The 22,013-nt window shown below is 43.4% G+C and overlaps 1 protein-coding gene across 8 annotated transcripts in view; it reads right to left on the bottom strand.

The window, feature by feature from the left end:
* Window positions 1-22,013, bottom strand: part of mllt10 (MLLT10 histone lysine methyltransferase DOT1L cofactor) — a 221,360-nt gene that overhangs the window by 31,902 nt on the left and 167,445 nt on the right. For all 8 annotated transcript variants that reach the window (XM_068007104.1, XM_068007106.1, XM_068007105.1 and 5 more), the window contains one exon: window positions 21,305-21,422. In XM_068007104.1, the coding sequence (XP_067863205.1) occupies window positions 21,305-21,422 (118 nt within the window). The remainder of the gene's footprint in view (window positions 1-21,304; window positions 21,423-22,013) is intronic.

Here is a 22,013-nt window from a genome sequence, read left to right as displayed (position 1 = left end):
CGTTACTGATATTTTCTTCCAGAGTTTGTGGGTATCTGTGTTAGTGACTGTTTGGTGCTGTGGTGAGTGCTGCTCTTCAGTTTTGGCAGCAGGGCGACTGGGTTCTTCCTTGGTCTGTGAATAAAGTACATAATATATTAAAAGTAAATAAACAGACATCCATTTAAGTATTAGATTATTATTGCATGCCTTCATATTTGTCTGGCCTCAATCACTGCATGGACATTATCACTTTACATATCGTGCAAATCACAGAATATAATCCAAAAGATATGATACATACCACAAGTCCAGTGCTGTCCTCCAAGTGCCACTAACCCCATGCCTTCCAAGCTCTCCCTGCCAAAGAGCTTCATCATATGGAATCACAATTTATGGTCTCGAGGTCTACTAGCTGTTTGACCCTGAACCCTTTAATTATATGACAACGTTTCCTGCAAACATAAGAGCAATGGGGATCAAGACACCCCAAATTGGTCATGGAATTTGTTTCGTGCAATATATTTCTGTCATGCCATGTACAATTATTCACACATCCAATAACTTGTTTCCTAAATTCTTAACAATTCTTTGTATAAGCTTTTCTTGCTTATATATCTTTTACAACTTTCTCTCATGCATATATTTCCAGTGCTACTACTTTGAAAAGAAAAAAAACTTGCACTTATATAGCATCTTTCATAACCATAGGACATCCAAAAGCACTTTATAGCCAACGAAGTACTGTCACTGTTGTAATTTAGGAAACACGGCAGACAATTTGCGCACAGCAAGATCCCACAAACAGCAAGATCTCGCACACAGCAATGTGATAATGACCAGATAATCTGTTTTAGTGATGTTGGTTGAAGGATAAATATTGGCCAGGACACCGAGGAGAACGTCCCTGCTCTTCTTCGAAATAGTACCATTGGATCTTTTACGTCCACCTGAGGGGGCAAATGGGGCCTCGATTTAACGTCTCATCCGAAAGACCTCTGAAAGTGCAACACTCCCTCAGATGATGTTTCAATACTTTGCAGCAATATTCATGCCTTACTTTGTGATCTTAAGTTGTTGCATTGCTCCCTCATTTTTGTCCAGGTCCTTGAGATCATTGACACCAAGTTAACTATTACTGTGACATGCTCCATACATGCCTCCTCTGTTGTTTCATATTAAAAATCTCAATAATGCAGTTCACGAGAATTTGAAGTGCATCTGCTCTGAAAGAAGATTTTTGTTGTCCCCCCCCCATTCTTAATTACAGTTGTCCTTTAAATGGCTTGTTAGCTGCTTTAAAAAGTTCTCAAAGCATCATTGTTACTGATGTTTTATTGCTATTTGTTCGACAAAACTGCAGTTTCAGGCATCACACATTTCAAAACCATACATTATTGCAATTGTCACAAGTTTGTTGGTGTTTCAATAATCTCAAACATAAAAAAAAATCAAATATTTCTCCCATTTTCAGGAAAAATAGGTATTTTGGTCTCTTTGTTGGACATTTCTTCAAGCTAGTATTCAGTTAAGTGATGGGTTCACCGAATGCATGTGTTCCATGGGAAAGTTCTCAATTTGCAAACAGATTCTCGCTATACTAATATAGAAGAAAGATATAAAGGGATAATTTCTCAAGTGAGGTAATACTCAGTCTATTAAAAGTGATTCTTTGGAGCAACTGTGTGCTTATTGCAAAAAAGATAACATTCATTATCCGCTAATATTTCTTCTGATTGAAACAAATGTGAGCAGATTTGCAACATAGAGCAAAAAGTAATTATAAGGTTGTATGACATCAGGTTCAAGCCTGATAAATTAAGAGATAAGAGCTGTTAACTTACTGACAGTTTATCAATGATAGAAGCATGAACTGTTTCAGTACAAATCACTATTAAACTTGATTTAAGATGCAAATTAAGGAGAGTGTGAATAATTGGGATTAATTAGGTGGTCTTTATTTGGTATTGTGTACTTCATTAGTACATTATAGAAAAACAATTACAACTTTTAGGAACTAATGTGATCCTCGAGCTTGTAACCTTTTCCTTCAAACAGCCACACCATCAAGAAAATGCCTGCTCCAAAGGGTCTCTAGATCTCAGGTTCCACTTGGTGACTTAGATTCCTTTTAATCATCAGCAAGATTAGAGCTTTCAAGCCAAAGAAATCAAAGAATTGATCTTCAAAGTGTTATGAAAGTTACAGGATATCTCGGGGGATGAACTGTGCCCCAAATTGGAAAATTAGTCATTATATTATCTATGGTAGCCAACGAACTGAGGGACTCATTCTGTAGTTCAGACGTAAATGGCCAATCTGCGTTCTGTCCTGGCATGGAGATCAGGGTCAAGTTGCAATCTCACATTCATTTATAGATGTCACTACTGTATTTTGCTGGTCAACAGATGTAATGATGCAGTGTATTTAAATAGGGTCAAAAAGGCTCATACCATACTATCCTTAGGCTATACTACCTTTAGCTCAGTTTATATACAAGTTGGACTTTGAAGTTCAGAAGCCTTGGACCCAACTGTCCTACATATAAGCTTCCAATTCGACAAGGTAACCATCAATTACCATTAAAACAAATAGTGGAAGAGATTACAATATGATTGTCAACACGTTATCTTGTGGGATATGGTTAGTTGGATGTCTCATGAGAAACCTCGTACTGAAAACTACAAAAATGAATTATTGCCAGATTCAAGATTGTGCCAGAAGGGTTTGACAGAAAAATGCACAGATGTTTTAATCGAATACATCCTATTGTCTGGCATTGATCCAGCAGTATGGAGACATTTTCTTTTATTCGTTCATGGGATGTGGGCACCGCTGGCAAGGCCAGCAGTTATTGCCCATCCTAATTGCACTAGAGAAGGTGGTGATGAGCCGCTCCTTGAACGCTGCAATCCATGTTGTGAAGGTTCTCCCACAGTGCTGTTAGGTAGGGAGTTCCAGGATTTTGACCCAGCGACGATGAAGGAACGGCAATTTATTTCCAAGTCGGGATGGTGTGTGACTTGGAGAGGAACATGCAGGTGGTGTTGTTCGCATGTGCCTGCTGCCCTTGTCCTTCTAGGTGGTAGAGGTCGCGGGTATGGGAGGTGCTGTCGACGAAGCCTTGGCGAGTTGCTGCAGTGCATCCTGTGGATGGTACACACTTCAGCCACAGTTCGCCAGTGGTGATGGGAGTGAATGTTTAGGGTGGTGGATGGGGTGCTAATCAAGCGGGCTGCTTTGTCCTGGATGGTGTTGAGCTTCTCGAGTGTTATTGGAGCTACACACAAGCAGGCAAGTGGAGAGTATTCCATCAAAGCCTTTCCACCATCACACTTGTCGATGGTGGAAAGGCTTTGGGGAGTCAGGAGGTGAGTCACTCGCTGCAGAATACCCAACCTGCTCTTGTAGCCACAGTATTTATGTGGTTGGTCCAGTTAAGTTTCTGGTCAATGGTGACCCCCAGGATGTTGATGGGGGGGATTCGGCGATGGTAATGCCAGTGAATGTCAAGGGGAGGTGGTTAGACTCTTCTTTGTTGGAGATAGTCATTGCCTGGCGCAAATGGTACTAGCCACTTATCAGCCCAAGCCTGGATGTTGTCCTGGTCTTGCTGCATGCGGGCACGGACTGCTTCATTATCTGAGGGGTTGCGAATGGAACTGAACACTGTGCAATCAGCAGCGAACATCCCCATTTCTGACATTATGATGGAGGGAAGGTCATTGATGGAGCAGCTGAAGATGGTTGGGCCTAGGGCACTGCCCTGAGGAGCTGCTGCAGCAATGTCCTGGGGCTGAGATGATTGGCCTCCAACAACCACTACCATCTTTCTTTGTGCTAGATATGACTCCAGCCACGGGAGAGTTTTCCCCGATTCCCATTGACTTCAATTTTACTAGGGCTCCTTGGTGCCACACTCAGTCAAATGCTGCCTTGATGTCCAGGGCAGTTACTCTCACCTAACCTCTGGAATTCAGCTCTTTTGTCCATCTTTGGGCCAAGGCTGTAATGAGGTCTGAAGCAGAGTAGCAGAACCCAAACTGAGCATCGGTGAGCAGGTTATTGGTGAGTAAGTGCTGCTTGATAGCACTGTCGACGACACCTTCCATCACTTTGCTGATGATTGAGAGTAGACTGATGGGGCGGTAATTGGCCAGATTGGATTAGTCCTGCTTTTTGTGGACAGGACTTACCTGGGCAATTTTCCACATTGTCAGGTAGATGCCAGTGTTTTGGCTGTACTGGAACAGCTTGGATAGAGGCGCGGCTAGTTCTGGAACACAAGACTTCAAGCACTACGGGGCCCATAGATTTGCTGTATCCAGTGCACTCAGCTGTTTCTTCATATCACGTGGAGTGAACCGAATTGGCTGAAGACTGGCTTCTGTGATGTTGGGGATATCGGGAGGAGGCCGAGATGGATCATCCGCTCGGCACTTCTGGCTGAAGATGCTTGCAAACACTTCAGCGTTGTCTTTTGCACTTACGTGCTGGACTCCGCCATCATTGAGGATGGGAATGTTCATGGACCTTTCTCCTCCCATTCATAGAAAATTTACGGCACAGGAAGCGGCTATTCAGCCAGTCATGTCCGTGCCAGCTGAAAAACGAGCCACCTGGCCTAATCCCACTTTCCTGCATTTGGTCCGTAGCCCTGCAGGTCACGGCTTGTCAAGTGTACATCCAGGTATTTTTTAAATGAGTTGAGGGTTTCTGCCTTTACCACCCTCTAAGGCATTGAGTTCCAGACCCCCACCACCCTCTGGGTGAAAACATTTTTTCTCATTTCCGCTCTAATCCTTCTATCAATCACTTTAAATCTATGCCCCCTGGTTATTGACCACTCCGCTAAGGGAAAAAGGATCTTCCTATCCACTCTATCTAGGCCCCTCATAATTTTGTACACCTTAATCAAATCTCCCCTCAGCCTCCATTTTTCCAAGGAAAACAACTCCAGCCTATTCAATCTTTCCTCCTAAAATTCTCCAATCTTGGCAACATCCTCGTAAATCTCCTCTGCACCCTCTCTAGTGCAATTACATCCTTCCTGTAATGTGGTGACCAGAACTGTGCACAGTACTCAAGCTGTGGCCTAACCAGTGTTTTATATAGTTCCAGCATAACATCCCTGCTTTTATATTCTACGCCTTGGCTAACAAAGGAAAGCATTCTTAACCACGTTATCGACCTGTCCTGCTACCTTCAGGGATCTGTGGACATGCACTCCAAGGTCCCTCACTTTCTCTACCCCTCACAGTATCCTCCCATTTATTGTGTATTCCCTTGCCTTGTTTGCTCTCCCTAAATGCATTACCTCACACTTTTTTGCCCATCTGACCAGTCCATTAATATCTTACTGCAGTCTACAGCTTCCCTCCTCACTATCAACCATACGGCCTATCTTTGTGTCATCTGCAAATTTCTTAATCATGCCCCCTACGTTTAAGTCCAAATCGTTAATGTATACCACAAGCTCCCGTTGTTTAATTGTCCACCACCATTCATGACTGGATGTGGCAGGACTGCAGAGCTTTGATCTGATCCGTTGGTTGTGGAATCGCTTAGCTCGGTCTATAGCATGTTGCTTCCGCTGTTTAGCATGCATGTAAGTCCTGTGTTGTAGCTTCACCAGGTTGGCATCTCATTTTTAGGTGCGCCTGATGCTGCTCCTGGCATGCTCTTCTACACTCCTCATTGAACCAGGTTTGATCCCCTGGCTTGTTGATAATGGTAGAGTGAGGAATATGTCGGGCCATGAGGTTACAGATTGTGGTGAAATACAATTCTGCTGCTGCTGCTGATGGCCCACGGCGCCTTATGGATGCCCAGTTTTGAGCTGCAAGATCTGTTCTGAATCTATCCCATTTAGCATGGTGGTAGTGTCACACAACACGTTGGATGGTGTGCTCAGTGTGAAGACGGGACTTAGTCTCCACAAGGACTGTGCAGTGGTCACTTCTACCAATACTGTCATGGACAGATGCATCTGCGACAAGTAGATTGGTGAGAACGAGGTCAAGCAGGTTTTTCCCTCGCTCACCACCTGTCACAGGCCCAGTTTGGCAGCTATGTCCTTCAGGACTCGGCCAGCTCGGTCAGTAGTGGTGCTACTAAGCCACTCTTGGTGATGGACATTGAAGTCCCCCACCCAGAGTTTTTTTTTATTCGTTCATGGGATGTGGGCGTCGCAGGCAAGGCCGGCATTTATTGCCCATCCCTAATTGCCCTTGAGAAGGTGGTGGTGAGCCGCCTTCTTGAACCGCTGCTGTCCATGTGGTGAAGGTTCTCCCACAGTGCTGTTAGGAAGGGAGTTCCAGGATTTCGACCCAGTGACGATGAAGTACATTCTGTGCCCTTGCTACCCTCAGTGCTTCCTCCAAGTAGTGCTCAACATGGAGGAGGACTGATTCATCAGCTGAGGGAGGGCGGTAGGTGGTAATCAGCAGGAGGTTTCCTTGCCCATGTTTGATCTGATGACATGAGATTTCATGGGGTCCGGAGTCAATGTTGAGGACTCCCAGGGCCACTCCCTCCTGACTGTATACCACCACTTCTGGTGGGTCTGTCCCGCCAGTGGGACAGGACATACCCAGGGATGGTGATGGAAGAGACTGGGATATTGGCTAAAAGATATGATTCTGTGAGTATGACTATGTCAGGCTGTTGCTTGACTAGTCTGTGGGACAGCTCTCCCAATTTTGGCACAAGTCCCCAGATGTTAGAGAGGAGGACTTTGCAGGGTCGACTGGGCTTGGTTTGCCTTTGTCGTGTCCGGCGCCTCGTGGTCTGATGCCGGGTGGTCCGACCGGTTTTATTCTTATTGTGACTTTCTGTAGCGAGATTGTACAACTGAATGGCTTGCTAGACCATTTCAGTGGGCGATTAAGAATCAACCACTTTGCTGTGGGTCTGGAATCACATACAGGCTAGATGGGAGGTTTCCTTTCCTGAAGGACATTAGTGAACCAGATGGGTTTTTACGACAATCCGGTAGTTTCATGGCCACCATTACTGATACTAGTTTTTTTTAATTCCAGATTTTATTTAATTACCCCAGCTGCCGTAGCGTGGCATCCTCAAAGAATAAATGTGGAAGTCCACTGTGGTATCAGTTGAGTTTTTTTATAGGTTTATGGGAAACCCTAGTCCATGGAATTCTGTGAGAACCTGTTGCATACCAACTTAGGAAACAAGCAAAAGCTGTTAAACATCAAACAGCTTCACAAACCCTGACATGCAGAAGCAAGGAATTAGATAAAGGATCCACAGGATGCACTGCAGCAACTCGCCAAGGCTTCTTCGATAGCACCTCCCAAACCCGCGATCTCTACCACCTAGAAGGACAAGAGCAGCAGGCACATGGGAACAACACCACCTGCACGTTCCCCTCCAAGTCACACACCATCCCGACTTGGAAATATATCGCCGTTCCTTCATCGTCACTGGGTCAAAATCCTGGAACTCCCTTCCTAACAGCAGTGTGGGAGAACCTTCACCACACGGACTGCAGCGGCTCAAGGCGGCGGCTCACCACCACCTTCTCAAGGGCAATTAGGGATGGGCAATAAATGCTGGCCTCGCCAGCGACGCCCAAATCCCATGAACGAATTTTAAAAAAAGCAGAACGCAGGCTTGTCATAACTTAATCTTATTCGCAGCATTCGATCACTTTTTCTGCAGGGAGAAAAGCCTAAAGTACACGAAAAAATATTTTGCTGCAATGGTGACATTGGAAATTACTGAATGTAGATGAGAATGCTGAAGGCATGAAATGATTTTCTAGTTGACCTGGAGGTAGCCCCCCCACCCTCTGCCTCCCCAACACAATTTGGATGTTCGTGCCTACTATAATGCTGCCTTTTAAAAGGAAAACAGTTTCTCCTAGAAGGGTTAGATATCTTAAATGTACAACAATTTACTAATCTGTATTCGCTGCTCATGGTGCAACTTGCTCTCAAATGAGGAGACCATAGAAAAGACTTGCATTTACATAGCGCCTTTCACCACCTCAGGACATCCCAAAGCGCTTTACAGCCAATATACTTTTGAAGTATTGTCACTGTTATAATGTAGGAAACGCAGCAACCAAGGTCCCAAAAACAGCAATGTGATAATGATCAGATAATCTGCATTAGTGATGTTGGTTGAGGGATAAATATTGGCCAGGATTCCCCTGCTCTTCTTCAAAATAGTGCCATGAGACCTTTCATGTCCACCTGAGGGGATAAACGGGGCCTCGGTTTAATGTCTCATCCGAAAGATGGCACCTCCATCAGTGCAGCATTCCTTCAGTGCTGCACTTGAGTGTCAGTCTAGATTTTGTGCTCAAGTCTTTGTAGTGGGATAAACGAAGATTAAGTGACTGTTTTGATAAATTCCTGTTTTCTGTCCCGAAGTGTGACTCTGAGCTTGTTAGTTTCTTTCTCTTCGTCATTAACCTTCTACATTCTTGAAATGAAGTCCAACGTGTGCTTCTGGAACAGTATCTTGTCTTTCTCCTGAGCACCTCTGCTCTGAACACTGACTTTAGTAACATCAGACCGTAGCTTTATCCTCCACTTTCCTTAGAGGGTGTTGCAGCTGCTGATGCGGGATGCATCAGTCAGTATCTTGGGTGGGGGGGAGAAATAGAGGTGGGTTGATGTTTTGAGGTGGAGTCGCTTCTGCAGGACCCAGCAGTCTGAACCCTTGGTGTTGGCCTACTTTTCTCCCCCCCCTTTTCAGGACTGGCGGATCTCCTCGCTTTGCCAGTATTTTCTGTTTTAATTCCAGATCTAATCTGCATGCTATGTTTTCATTTTCTCCACGTCATCTTGTCATTTACTTGGGCGTTCTCTTCAGTGCTTTAGCTATTCACATGTTCTTAGTTTTCTGTTTCTCTAATATCTTCAGTTTCTTTAATGCTTCTTTCCATTGCTTGACGTAAAGATCATCATAGACATCTAACAATCTTTTTTTTAAGCTAGTCACAGGTCATTCCATACTTCCGCTTGGTGTTTGTTTTTCTTTCCCCTTCTTTCCTGGTTCTATTTTGAAGTGCTTGTTCATCTACCATTTTTCATTTGTGAAGGGCCCAGATGGAAACATGAACTTATCTGTTCTTTCCACAGGTGCTACATGATCTGCTGCGTGTTTCCAGCATTTTCTATTAACTTGATTTTTCCTACTTTAGATGTTGATCAACCTGCTGTGCATTTTGATCATTTTCTGTTTTAAAACCTTACAACAAGGCTAGAAATGATGGTCTGTGATAATAGAGGACAACCACTTAACACAGGCATATGACATTCCTCAAAATGTAGGTGTTAATTCATGTATCATAAACTGAACACTTGCATTAAAAAAGCAGGGAAATAACATATGGATATGTTAAACGTTCATCCATTATTACTGCCAATAGTAATTTCTACATATACTGCTTTTTTGAGTCTGTCAGCAAGATTTATTTTCTTTTACTTAAAATAAAAATCATTACACATTGCAATCATGAAAAAATAAAAGTGGATGGAAACTGGTTTGCAGAAACATGCATGAGGAGCAGAATTTTGTGCTCTCAGGTAAATGCAACGGACTGAGAGTCTGGAGATGGCAATCTATCATAATCTTATTGACTGCCACTCCTCATTTCCCCCATAGTTCCCAACTTCTCCAATATTGACAGTGCAAATTCTTTCCCCAGTTATTGCACTCTAACAAAGGGAACTCCACCATCAGCATATAAGTAAACTTAAAACAGCTTTCAAAGTTACCTAACATAACCAAGTACTACAACTCACCCAAAAACAGGCTAAGAGTCTCCATCACACATCATGGCAGTAAAAGCCTAAATATGGAAATATCATTTTTTTAAAATTCAGATTCTCAATAATTAATCAATCTGATTAATTTTCCAAGCCTTGAGGCCTGCCTTCCAACTGATTTGACTAGTTGATACTGACAACCTCCTACATCAATACAAAAAGCTGATTTTTCCTGTGAAATACTAATAAGCTGACACATAATTTGAAAAGTTTACTGCTGCCTTAAAATGCTGACAGTTGGCAGGTATGCTGTTGGCCTGCATTCCTTTAAGCCTCTATGGATAGAGTTCCAAAAATACAATTGGCTATATAATAGGAATGGAAAAAATGCAGACCAAAATTATCTGGGAACATTTAAAAAAATGTGCATAAATGCACAATGGACATTTGTGGTCATCTGATTTTCACTCTATCCTGTTGTATTTAATACCGTAATTCTGAATTTCATCTTTGATTCCATGACTGGAAGTGACAGCAGAGAAAGACCTCAAGGGTAATGCAAAAATGCAAGATACAAGTTGCAAAACTAAATTCCTCTAATAAGCATCAGATCTGGTATTTAATCAAACATGTTTCCTCATTTGATCAACTTCAAAATACTAATATACAAAAATGGTACAGAAACCCAATCAAGGCACTTTGGAACACCTCCATCCGTGCAATACTTTCTCAGTACGACATACAGTCAGCTTAGATTGTGTGCTCGAGTCTCTGGAGTGGGGCTTGAACCACAACCTTCTGACTCAGAGGTGAGAGTGCTACCATTGAGTCAAGGGTGTCACTGAATCATACAAAACTTCCTCTACCTATGCACTGGGGAAATTCAAAGCCATTCCCAGAAGAAATGCATGATACAGTCCCCCTTCTTCCTCAACCCGACTGGCACTCCCTCCCATAAAGGGAAGCACTATAGCACAGACTCATTGGACATATGAAGTATAAGCTACTTCTTTCCAAAACCCAGCTAATTATCCCAGTGTTTAGCCTTCTGGAAGTTAATGCTCCCTCTACATTAATTATCGTAGCTACAAAGAACAGAATTGAAACGACCTGGCACAATTGTAACTGGACCAGCAACATCTCTAGAGAGGAGAGACTAAAGGCACTTTAATGAGGCTGCTTACATTCTGGAAAATCTTTTAATAGTGGAGTACCCAGATATGTGTCCTTGATAAGTCCACTCAAAGAGCGATGATCATGAGATGAATGTTGACACTGGTGTAGAGTCCTCAGTCAAGTTCAAGGTCAAGGTCAATCCCAGTCAATAAAAGTTTTTCAGCTGCTTTAGCAGAAACCAAAGATTACATCAATGGGGGAAAGAAATCAATTGCTTTGGCTGAATTTGAAGACCGTGCCACTAGTAGTGAAAACATCCTATATGTCAGGTGACATCTGGGATATTCTGATCACTTGAATGGAACCAGTATCTTGTACAGAGGCTGAGCCCACAGTCAGTGATAATGAGTGACACCTCCTCCCTCCTTCTCTCTGGCTTTTGTGAGAGCCTTGTGCCAACTTAGAAACCAAGATTTCACTACATCTGAAAGAATCAAGCTTCAATGTATGTTGAGCTGGGATGCATTTAAGGATGACCCACCCATGCCATGCCTTTCTCCCAATTCAGGAGATATTTCATGAATTGAAAAGTTTGAGAAGTGAAGAAAAAAAAAAAGAGAACTTGTAGTAGTCAACACAATCTTGAGGCCATGGAAAACTTGGAGTGAGGACAAACACAATTAACTGAAATTTATACATTTGTAAAGCAGTTTTTTGTTTGTAAGATGGCCTCTTCCAAAGCAAATCTCAGTATTCTGCAACACAAAAAAGTTTTAAAAATCCATTATCAGGAGAGAAATTACAAAAATTGGAACAAATAGTGAAAAGTCATCCTGCTAGTGACTTGTAGTGCAATGAAAGTAAGCTACAATTTCAAAAAAGAAAATCCACCAATTTGGTCCATCAAACAAGAGCAAAAACAATCCTATAGCCACACTGGCCAGCGACAAGAACCCTTTCCTGGGGGCCAAAAGATCTGTTATACTTCACCTTCATTCTGCACCCCCTGGGGAAAGTACCCTGATGTCCATATTAAGCCAGTTATATTCACATTATCAGCCAATACTGGACAGTAAATTTGGGTGGGAGCAACAGATGGTGACTACCGAGTTCCATCGGAATCTAATCCACCATATCGTGGCTCTTTGAGAAGTCTAGGGGTTACCTCAGCTGTTGCTCTGTCCCTGGACTTGAGCTTATGGACTCCCTGGACTCACTTCTCTGTCAGTAGTCCCTACCACAGTAGAGGTCAGACATGCTGCCCTTCAAGATGGCCGTCAGTTTTTGATGTGCTCCTGCTACTGAAGTTAATGTAGAATAAGCAGGAACTGAAATAAAAACAGAAAATGCTGGAAACGCACAACAGTGTCTTAAATAGGGATTCTATTGACATGTTCTTTGGTCTTTTTCATGTGGCATTGATAACTGCCGCACAAAATTTGGTGCAAAACATAAAACCAGACAAAGACATCAGTAATTACAAGAAATTGGGGGAGGGGGTTAGAAGCAAAGGTACTCTGCTTAATATGGCCCTTCCCCCTTTCCAATAAAAGCTACAACACAAGAAAAATAAGGGAAATCTCACAACTAACAGTAACCTATGAAGCACTGCTCTGACTTGTTGGGGTTTTCCCACAATTCTTTTGTATTAATAATAGTGATGTAATTTACATTTTAAGCCCAATCTATTGGCAGTCATTTATGTTGTGCGCTGACTAACCCATTGCCAGCTTTAAAAAAAAATCTGTTTGCTAGTAAAGAACCCAATTTGGCCCCTTCCAGGGGTTTCCCTTACACTATTGAGTCACGTGACCTCCTGACCTCTCTTCAAGCCAAAGGCATGACTGATTCATTCTTGTTAAATTGCCTAGCCCTCCCCCAGGAGGTTGGGGGTGGGAGGAGAGAAAAAGAAAGTATGGCTTCCTTCAGATGTCACTAAGTCTTCAGGAAAAATGAAGCAGCAACTCCATCCCCGCTTTAAAAGTTAGTGAATAACTTACTATTAATAACAGTAATTTGGACAAATACCAGCAAGATTAATAAAGGGGGGGGGGGAACTGAAAGGGACACATTTTTAAAAAACTTTTAAAACAAAATGTTCTCTCTAATGGGTTACGATCTTTGACATAGAAAGTAATCTAATACAGTTGCATGAACAATAAAAAGGGAGGCTCAGCCCATTCATGACAAAACATAGTGGTGTGTTCTTATTCACTGCACAAAACTAAGAGAATTGAACACATCAATCACTTCAGCCACAGGAGACGTTGCAGCATTCCAGTATACCAATAACTTTAGTCAAACATTTACACTTCAGGCACTGAAAAATAAGCTATAACACTTTTGTAACAACAGCATTAACATTTTTCTTCTGACAACTAAATTGTTTTGTCTAAAATAGTACAATGAAGATATCATAAGGTGCTTCAGTAGCCGGCTTCCTGGAAAAATTAAAAAGCAATAAGACTACTTCTCATGGGATGGGAGCTTCAAAACAATCTGCAAAATTCTTCTAAAATTTTGTTCAGTAGGTGGTCAAAGCCAAGCCAAAATTCCTTTTTTCGAAGTGAGAATATGTGCACGAGTCAGCTGAAGCAATTAAAAGAAAAAGGGCAGTAAAAACAAACCAATGAATCAGTGTAAAACTGAACCATTCTTGGTTCCTTGCTACTTGGACACAGGAGTATTTTAATCTCCAGAACTGTAGTACAAACCAACATTTGATCACTGTTCTGAGTCCAATATTTTGTGTGGGGGAAAAAAAAAGGACTTATCACTAACATTTTCTACAGAAACAAGGAGGAAGAGAAGGAAAAAAAATGACCAATTATAGACTTCCCCAACAAAAGAAATTGTTTAGATAAGCAGGTAAAACACTTCTCCTCCCATTTTATTTCCACTTTTTCCTCTAGTCTAACAATGAAAGAAGTGATGACAATTGTTCTTTAATTAATACCCCAAACAGAAATGAAAGTGTATTAAAATTGCACTGTCGTTTTTGCTTCCTGGTAGATATTACTGGCTGGGGCTTAGAATCAATTCAAGACATTCCATTTGCTGGATTGTGAAATTCTTTGTTGTTGTTTACTTTATAATAAGAAAGTACGCGACTGGTACGTACCAAAAAGTCCATCTGGCCAGTCGCAAATATGAATATCTTTCAATCGCATACTCCCTCAAATATCATAGCAGGTACAACAAAGGAGGCGGCCATTCGGCCCATTGTACCTGTGCCGGCTCTTTGAAAGAGCTATCCAGTCATGCTACATCTCTTTCATCATAGACCTGTAAATGTTTCCCTTCAAGTATTTATCTAATTTATTGAAACTGCTTCCACCACCCTTTCAGGTAGTGCATTCCAGATCATTACAACTCGCTGAGTAAAAAAATGTTTCCTCATGTCGCCTCTGGCGCTTTTGCCAATCACCTTATACCTGTGCCCTCTGGTTACTGACCCTTCTGCCTCTGGGAACAGTTTCTCCTTATTTACTCTCATCAAAACTGTTCATGATTTTGAACACCTCTATCAAATCTCCCCTTAAACCTTCCCTGTGCTAAGGAGAACAACCCCAACTTTTCCAGTCTCTCCACGCAACTGAAGTTCCTCATCCCTGGTACCATTTAAGTAAATCTCTTCTGCACCCTCTCCAAGGTCTTGACATCTTGCTTAAAGTATGGTGCCCAGAATTGGACACAATACTCCAGCTGAGGCCTAACCAGTGTTTTATAAAAGGTTTAGCATAACTTACTTGCTTTTGTACTCTATGCCTCTAATAATAAAGCCCAGGATCCCATATGCTTTCCTTCATGCCTTCTCAACTTGTCCTGTCACCTTCAAAGATTTGTGTATGTGCACCCCCAAGTCTCTCTGTTCCTGCACCCTCTTTAAAATTGTACCATTTCATTTATATTGCCTCTCCTCATTCTTCCTACCAAAATGCACCACTTCGCACTTCTCTGCATTAAATTTAATCAGTTCTCTGCGTTCCATTTCACCAGTCTGTCTGTGTGCTCCTAAAGTCTGTTACTATCCTCCACATTGTTTATTACATTTCCATGTTTTGTGTCATCTGCAAACTTTGAAATTATACCCTCTGTACTCAAGTCCAGGTCATTAATATGTATCAAATACTAACCCCTGGGGAACACCACTGTATACTAACCTCCAGTCTGAAAAACAATCATTCCCCACTACTCTCTGATTTCTGTCCCTTTGCCAATTTTGTATCCATGCTGCCACTGCCACCTTAATCCCATGGGCTTCAATTTTGCTAACAAGTCTATTATGTGGTACTTTATCAAACGCCTTTTGAAACACCATTATCACAACATCAACCGCACCACCTTCATTAACCCTCTCCATTACTTCAAAGAACTCAATCAAGTTAGTCAAACACAATTTGCCTTTAACAAATCCATGCTGGCTGTCACTTATTAACCCATATTTTTCCAAGTGACAATTAATTTTATCTCAGATTATTGTCTCTAAAAGTTTCCCCACCACAGATGTTAGGCTGACCGGCCTGCAGTTGCCAGGTTTATCCCTCTCTCCTTTTTTGAACAGGTGTGTAACATTTGCAATCCTCCAGTTCTCGGGTACCGCTCCCATATCTAAGGAGGATGGGAAGATTGTGGCCATCTCAAGTTCACAAGCCTTAAGCGAGCTATCAGCTTGGCTATTTTGTTTATTATTTGCATTTTCACTGATACAGGTCTAAATGAGCCGTAGGAACTATACCACATTCTGCCCATTCATTTACATATTCAATAGCAATTTATTTAGTTAAGAGCTAATACTGCTTGCTCTTCAGTAACACTTTGTGAAGTGTTTAAAAAAAATTGAAAATATCTATCTAGAATTTGAAACCATTCAACTGAATTTTTAAAAAAATTGTTCCACAGTCTTTTTTTAAAAATTCGTTCATGGGATGTGGGCGTCGTTGGCGAGGCCAGCATTTATTGCCCATCCTTAATTGCCCTTCAGAAGGTGATGGTGAGCTGCCTTCTTGAACCGCTGCAGTCCGTGTGGTGAAGGTTCTCCCACAGTGCTGTTAGGAAGGGAGTTCCAGGATTTTGACCCAGTGACGATGAAGGAACAGCGATATATTTCCAAGTTGGGATGGTGTGTGACTTGGAGGGGAACGTGCAGGTGATGTTGTTCCCATGTGCCTGCTGCTCTTGTCCTTCTAGGTGGTAGAGGTTGCGGGTTTGGGAGGTGCTGTCGAAAAAGCCTTGGCGAGTTGCTACAGTGCATCCTGTGGACGGTACATACTGCAGCCACCGTGCGCCGGTGGTGAAGGGAATGAATGTTTAGGGTGGTGGATGGGGTGCCAATCAAGCGGGTTGCTTTGTCCTGGATGATGTCGAGCTTCGAGTGTTGTTGGAGCTGCAGTCATCCAGGCAAGTGGAGAGTATTCCGTCACACTCCTGACTTGTGCCTTGTAGATGGTGGAAAGGCTTTGGGGAGTCAGGAGGTGAGTCACTCGCCGCAGGATACCCAGCCTCTGACCTGCTCTTGTAGCCACTGTATTTATATGGCTGGTCCAGTTACGTTTCTGGTCAATGGTGACCCCCAGGATGTTGATGGTGGAGGATTCGGCGATGGTAATGCCATTTAATGTCAAGGGGAGGTGGTTAGACACTCTCTTGTTGGAGATGGTCATTGCCTGGCACTTGTTTGGTGCGAATGTTACTTGCCACTTATGAGCCCAAGCCTGGATGTTGTCCAGGTCTTGCTGCATGCGGACTCGGACTGCTTCATTATCTGAGGGGTTGCGACTGGAACTGAACACTATGCAATCATCAGCGAACATCCCCATTTCTGACCTTATGATGGAGGGAAGGTCATTGATGAAGCAGCTGAAGATGGTTGGGCCCAGGACACTGCTCTGAGGAACTCCTGCAGCAATGTCCTGGGGCTGAGATGATTGGCCTCCATCAACCACTACTATCTTCCTTTGTGCTAGGTATGACTCCAGCCACTGGAGAGTTTTCCCCCTGATTCCCATTGACTTCAATTTTACTAGGGCTCCTTGGTGCCACACTTGGTCAAATGCTGCCTTGATGTCAAGGGCAGTCACTCTCACCTCACCTCTGGAATTCAGCTCTTTTGTCCATCTTTGGACCAAGGCTGTTATGAGGTCTGGAGCAGAGTGGTCCTGGCGGAACCCAAACTGAGCATCGGTGAGCAGGTTATTGATGAGTAAGTGCCGCTTGATAGCACTGTCGACGACACCATCCATCACTTTGCTGATGATTGAGAGTAGACTGATGGGGCGGTAATTGGCCGGATTGGATTGGTCCTGCTTTTTGTGGACGGGACGTACCTGGGCAATTTTCCACATTGTCGGGTGGATGCCAGTGTTGTAGCTGTACTGGAACTAGTTCTGGAGCACAAGACTTCAGCACTACAGCTGGGATGTTGTCTACTCGTAATTCGGAGTTGCTTCATTCGAATTATCTATTATTTTGAATTTTTTCAGAGCAAAAAACAACTCTGAATTAACAGGAATAGACTATGATACTCTGCCCCTCAAACGGCTCCTGGATTCACTTCCTATCCACAACCGTCTCCAAACTTGGGCATTGATTCATTGATGCTCCAAGTTGACTCACCGCAACTTCATCCGACTGGACATCAGATTTCAACTTTGGACCCTCTCATATCGTCTCCTCCCTGTCCTCAGTTTAAGACCAGGACATGTCTCTCCTAATCCCTGCCATGCCTATGTAACCTGAATTCCCTCTGTGTCCATTCGTGTATGCAATTTGGCTGCTGATCCAGACCCAAGCCCATCACTTCTACCTCCCTTTTTTTTCCCCTTGGCCTCTTCTGTCTCCTCCCCTTCCTATCACCCAGTCATGCCACCTTTCATTTCTCCCCTCAATCGCTACCCCGACCCATTACTACCTTCCTACTCTCCTGCTGTCGGCCAACGCTTGAATCCCCCTTGGATAAACCCAAATCTACCCTCTGTGACTCTCAGCATTCTCTGAAGGGCCCATCAAGGGACCCATTGCTGCCTCCTTACGAGCAGCAAACCAAAGTGCCTCACCCTTCTCTCTGACCGATCTTTGAACCCAGCAGGTTTGCTGGGGCTAATCTCAACAACCTCCTTCCCATCCTGCTCACGCCACCCACAACTGCCTCCTCGGACGCTGTCAGTGGATTAAAAGTTACTGCCCCCTCTGCATTTTCCTTCAGAATGTCCATTCATTCGCGAATAAGATCCTTGCCATCCAGAATGTTATTGTGGATTAATGCATTGATGGAAATTTGGCTTTGACGGAAACTTGACTCACAGGTGGTGACACATGGCCCCTTACTGAAGTCACCCCATTGGATTATATGTTCCACCACCCGCCCTGCCTAAATCACCATGGTGGTGGTATGGCCCTTAACACTAAATCGCACCTCGGTCTCTCCCCTACCCCTCTGGCCCTTTCTCCTCCTTCGAGCAACTCACCTTGGTCCACCTCTTTCCTTTAATCCTCAAGATATCCTCCCTGAACATCTGCATTGAGCAAATACTCATCTTTGGTGATTTCAATCTCCACCTCAATTCTCCTGGTCTTCTCTCCATTGATTTCACTGCCCTCCTGTCCTCTCTACACCTCTTCCTCCACATAAACTCTTCTACCAATATTCACGACCATCCCTTCTACTTTCACACGTAGCATCTCCTACTCCCATGGTCTCGATCCCAGCCAAGGCCATCTCCAACCACTTTCTTGCATCCCTCATCCTCTACCCCCTTCCAACCCCTCTTCCTCCATGTCTTCCCAAGTCACTTACAATTGCACTTCCAAACTCCTTAGCCTTTAGTCTTCCATTCACCACAACATTTCTGCAGCTGTCTAGCTGCTCAACCACACTCTCACCTCCATCTTTGATGTCCTTGTCCCCAGTAAAACCATTTCTCACTCCCATCCTGGTTGTTCCTCCTGGTATGCCCCCATTTTCATGCAGTCAAGTCCAAGGGGCACAGACTTGAGCTTATCTGGCATACAACTGGTTTAGTCATCAATCATCAGATCTGGTTAGCAAGTGCTATTGGCCCCCCGTTCCTCTGCTAAAAACACCCAGTGCTCTAGGATCATCCTGGAGAGCAAAGATAATACCCAGCTTCTTTTCTCTACTACCAACCTTCTCCTTAAGCCCCTCTCCATGCTTCCTGAACACTCACTTCCAAAACAAGTGAGAGGAGTTCATGGACCTTTTTGTTACTAAGTTTGAGACCATTTGTTAAGTTTCCTCTCCTGCTTCCCCGAGTCCACCAATCTAAACCTGCAGCCTTGCCCTAGGCCTGCACTTGTGACGTTCTTTAGTTTCTCTCCTTTCTCCCTTCATGCCCTCTCCAAGTTTTTGTTGTCCAAGACCCACCTTTTGCTCTCTTGACCCCATTCCCACTAAACTGCTGACCACCCAATTTCCCTTCTCGGCCCTCATGTAAATGCTTTGCTTTCCTCGGGTACTGTCCCTTTCCCTTTCAAAACCACTATCGACTACCAAAATCCACCCTCAACTCCTCTATTCTTGCAAACTACTCCCCCATCTCTTCTCCATTTCTTCTCCAAAGCCCTTGAGAGTGTTATCGTCCCCCAAGTATATGCCAATCCTTCCTTCAACTCCAATCAGGTTTCCCCCCTGCCATAGCACTGAAACAGCTTTAATCAAATGATATCCTCTATGACTGTAACCTTGGTACATTTTCCCTCCTCCACGTCTCTGCACGCTTTGACACAGTGAATCACACCATTCTCCTCCAATGCCTCGCCTCCGTTCTCCAGCTTAGTGAAATTGCCCTTGCTTGATTCCACTCTGATCTATCCAATCATAGCCAGAGCAGCACCAGCAATGGCTTTCCTTCCTGTCTCCACATCAATACCTCTGGAGTCTCCTAAAGATCTATCCTTCACCCCCTCTCCGTCCTCATCTATATGCTGCCCGTGTCGACATCACTCGCAGACATGGGTCAGCTTTCACACGTACGCTACTCTACTTCTCCACCGCCTCAGTGCTGACAGTCTGCTTGTCTGATGAGCCGCAATTTCCTCCAATTAGACATTGGTAAGACCAAAGCCATTGTCTTCACCACAAACTTTGTACCCTTACCATTAATTCCATTCCCCTCCCCAGCTCTGTCTCAGGTTGAACCAGGCTGCCCGAAATCTTGGCACCCTATCTGACCCTGAGCTGAGCTTCTGACTTCATGTCCTCTCCATCATAAAAGTCACCTCCTTCCATCTCTGTAACATTGCTTGTCTCAGTCCCTGCCGTAGCCCATCTGCTACAGAAACTCTTATCCGTGCCTTTGTCACCTCCAGGCTTGACTATTCCCATGCTTTCCTGGCCGACTACTTCACACTCCGTAAACTTCGGCTCATCCAAAACTCTGCTGGTCATATCCTACCCTGCGCCAAATCCCAATCATCCATCACTCCTGTCCTTGCTGAGCTACATTGGCTCCTGGGTGCCCAACAAGTCAAATTTAAAATTCTAATTCTTTTGTTTAAATCCCTTCATGGCCTGAGCCTATCTCTGTAACCTCCCTATCTCTATAACTCCCTCCTCCCCCCTCACAGAACTCTTTATTCCTCCGACTGTGGCTTGATTCCTCCGACTCTTTTGCATCTTCCCTCCCTTTGCCCGAACCAGTGGCTGCCATCCCTTCACCCATCTAGGCCCCATGCTCTAGAATTCCCTCCCTAAACCCCTCCGCATCTCCAATTCCCTCACCTCCTTTGAGGCCCTCTTTAAAAGCCGCTTGTTTCACCAGGATTTGTCACCCCACTTGATATTTCCTTCTCATCATCCATTTTGTCCGATTATGCTTTTACAAAGCACTTTGACATTTTTCTATATTAAAGGCACTCTATCAATGCAAGTTGTTATTATTATTGTAGTCACCAAAAATCAGCTACAGCACTGATCCTGAAGCTTAAGCATAGGTTGAGCGGATTTATGCCTGCCCTTTATTTTCCCATTTTTGTGTTTTGTTCTTTTCATTCCACACTTTTATATAAAACCTCAGAAACCTGGAAGAAATGCATTTCTAGCATTTCCAAAATTAAATCTTGTATTCCTTATGCACAAGCAGCATGATTTATAAAGGTGATGCTGTCTCTGTACAGTCACACTGCACTCTATTGAATTTGCACTGAATTAAATTAATAATCTTTTTATATATTTTTGAAAGTGTGTGCAGCATATGTGCAAGTCATTTCCACTACCTGCAGAGATTTTGAAAAGATAATTAGTACAAACTGGTAAAGGATGGCCATTTGATGTCATTGGTGTATTCTTTAAATATCTGTACAATACTAAATTCTTCAGTAATCAATTTCTGGTGAAAAATGAGTTGGGAATAGCATAACTCTTCAAAATAAACACCTGGAAGTCATATGTCATTTATACTGCTCCAACAATATATCCTCCTACCCCTTCCTGCTCTGTTGAAACTTACCTGCTTGATTGGTCTCAGACTGTGCAATAAGAGCTGCCATTGCTGAGTTGGGATTTAATCGATTTCCAAACATGTGAGATGGTGCAAGATTAAAAGAAGATCCAGGTAGTGCACTTGCCTGTTGAGGAAGTGATACAGCACAATTAGAAACATACATAAAAGAAAGGTTTTTAAGAGACAAATCACCTGTAACGGACAAATCTAAAGCTGCCAATCCAGTAAAATTATAAAGAGCCGCACCACAGAATGGTAGAAGGTTTGTGGCTACTCTTGTAATGAGTTCCCAGTTTCAATTGCACTGCTGTGAAGGTCAACAATTTTTCTGTATAGCAGCAAAAAAAAATCAATTAGACCAATCACCCAAGCCATTCTTCCACACCTCCTAGTAGCAAGTTATACAGCACCAGAGGTGAAGACCTCGGAAGAGATCTCCCTGGCCTGGGAGGGAGCTAAGAGAGATGCAAATTAAGCTGTGTTGTTCCACAATTTTTAAAATATAAACTTTTTCCCTTCCTCACCTAAAGATGTTGATACTGGTTAGGGTATTGCTCCATAGCTACTAGCTGCCCTCTAGTTGTTAATGCGTGAATTAAGTTAGTGAATGCTAGTAGACTATTCCGCCATATAGTCAAGCCCAATTCTGTTCAGGCAGCTACACGTGTACTTTACAGCAGAGGTCACTGCATAACAATCAGGAGTGAAAATCCTC

The sequence above is a fragment of the Heptranchias perlo genome, chromosome 2 (assembly GCF_035084215.1).
Source record: "Heptranchias perlo isolate sHepPer1 chromosome 2, sHepPer1.hap1, whole genome shotgun sequence".
NCBI classification, from domain to species: domain Eukaryota; kingdom Metazoa; phylum Chordata; class Chondrichthyes; order Hexanchiformes; family Hexanchidae; genus Heptranchias; species Heptranchias perlo.
The sequence above is the reverse complement of the archived record's forward strand: the minus strand, read 5'-3'. Positions and strand labels throughout refer to the sequence as shown.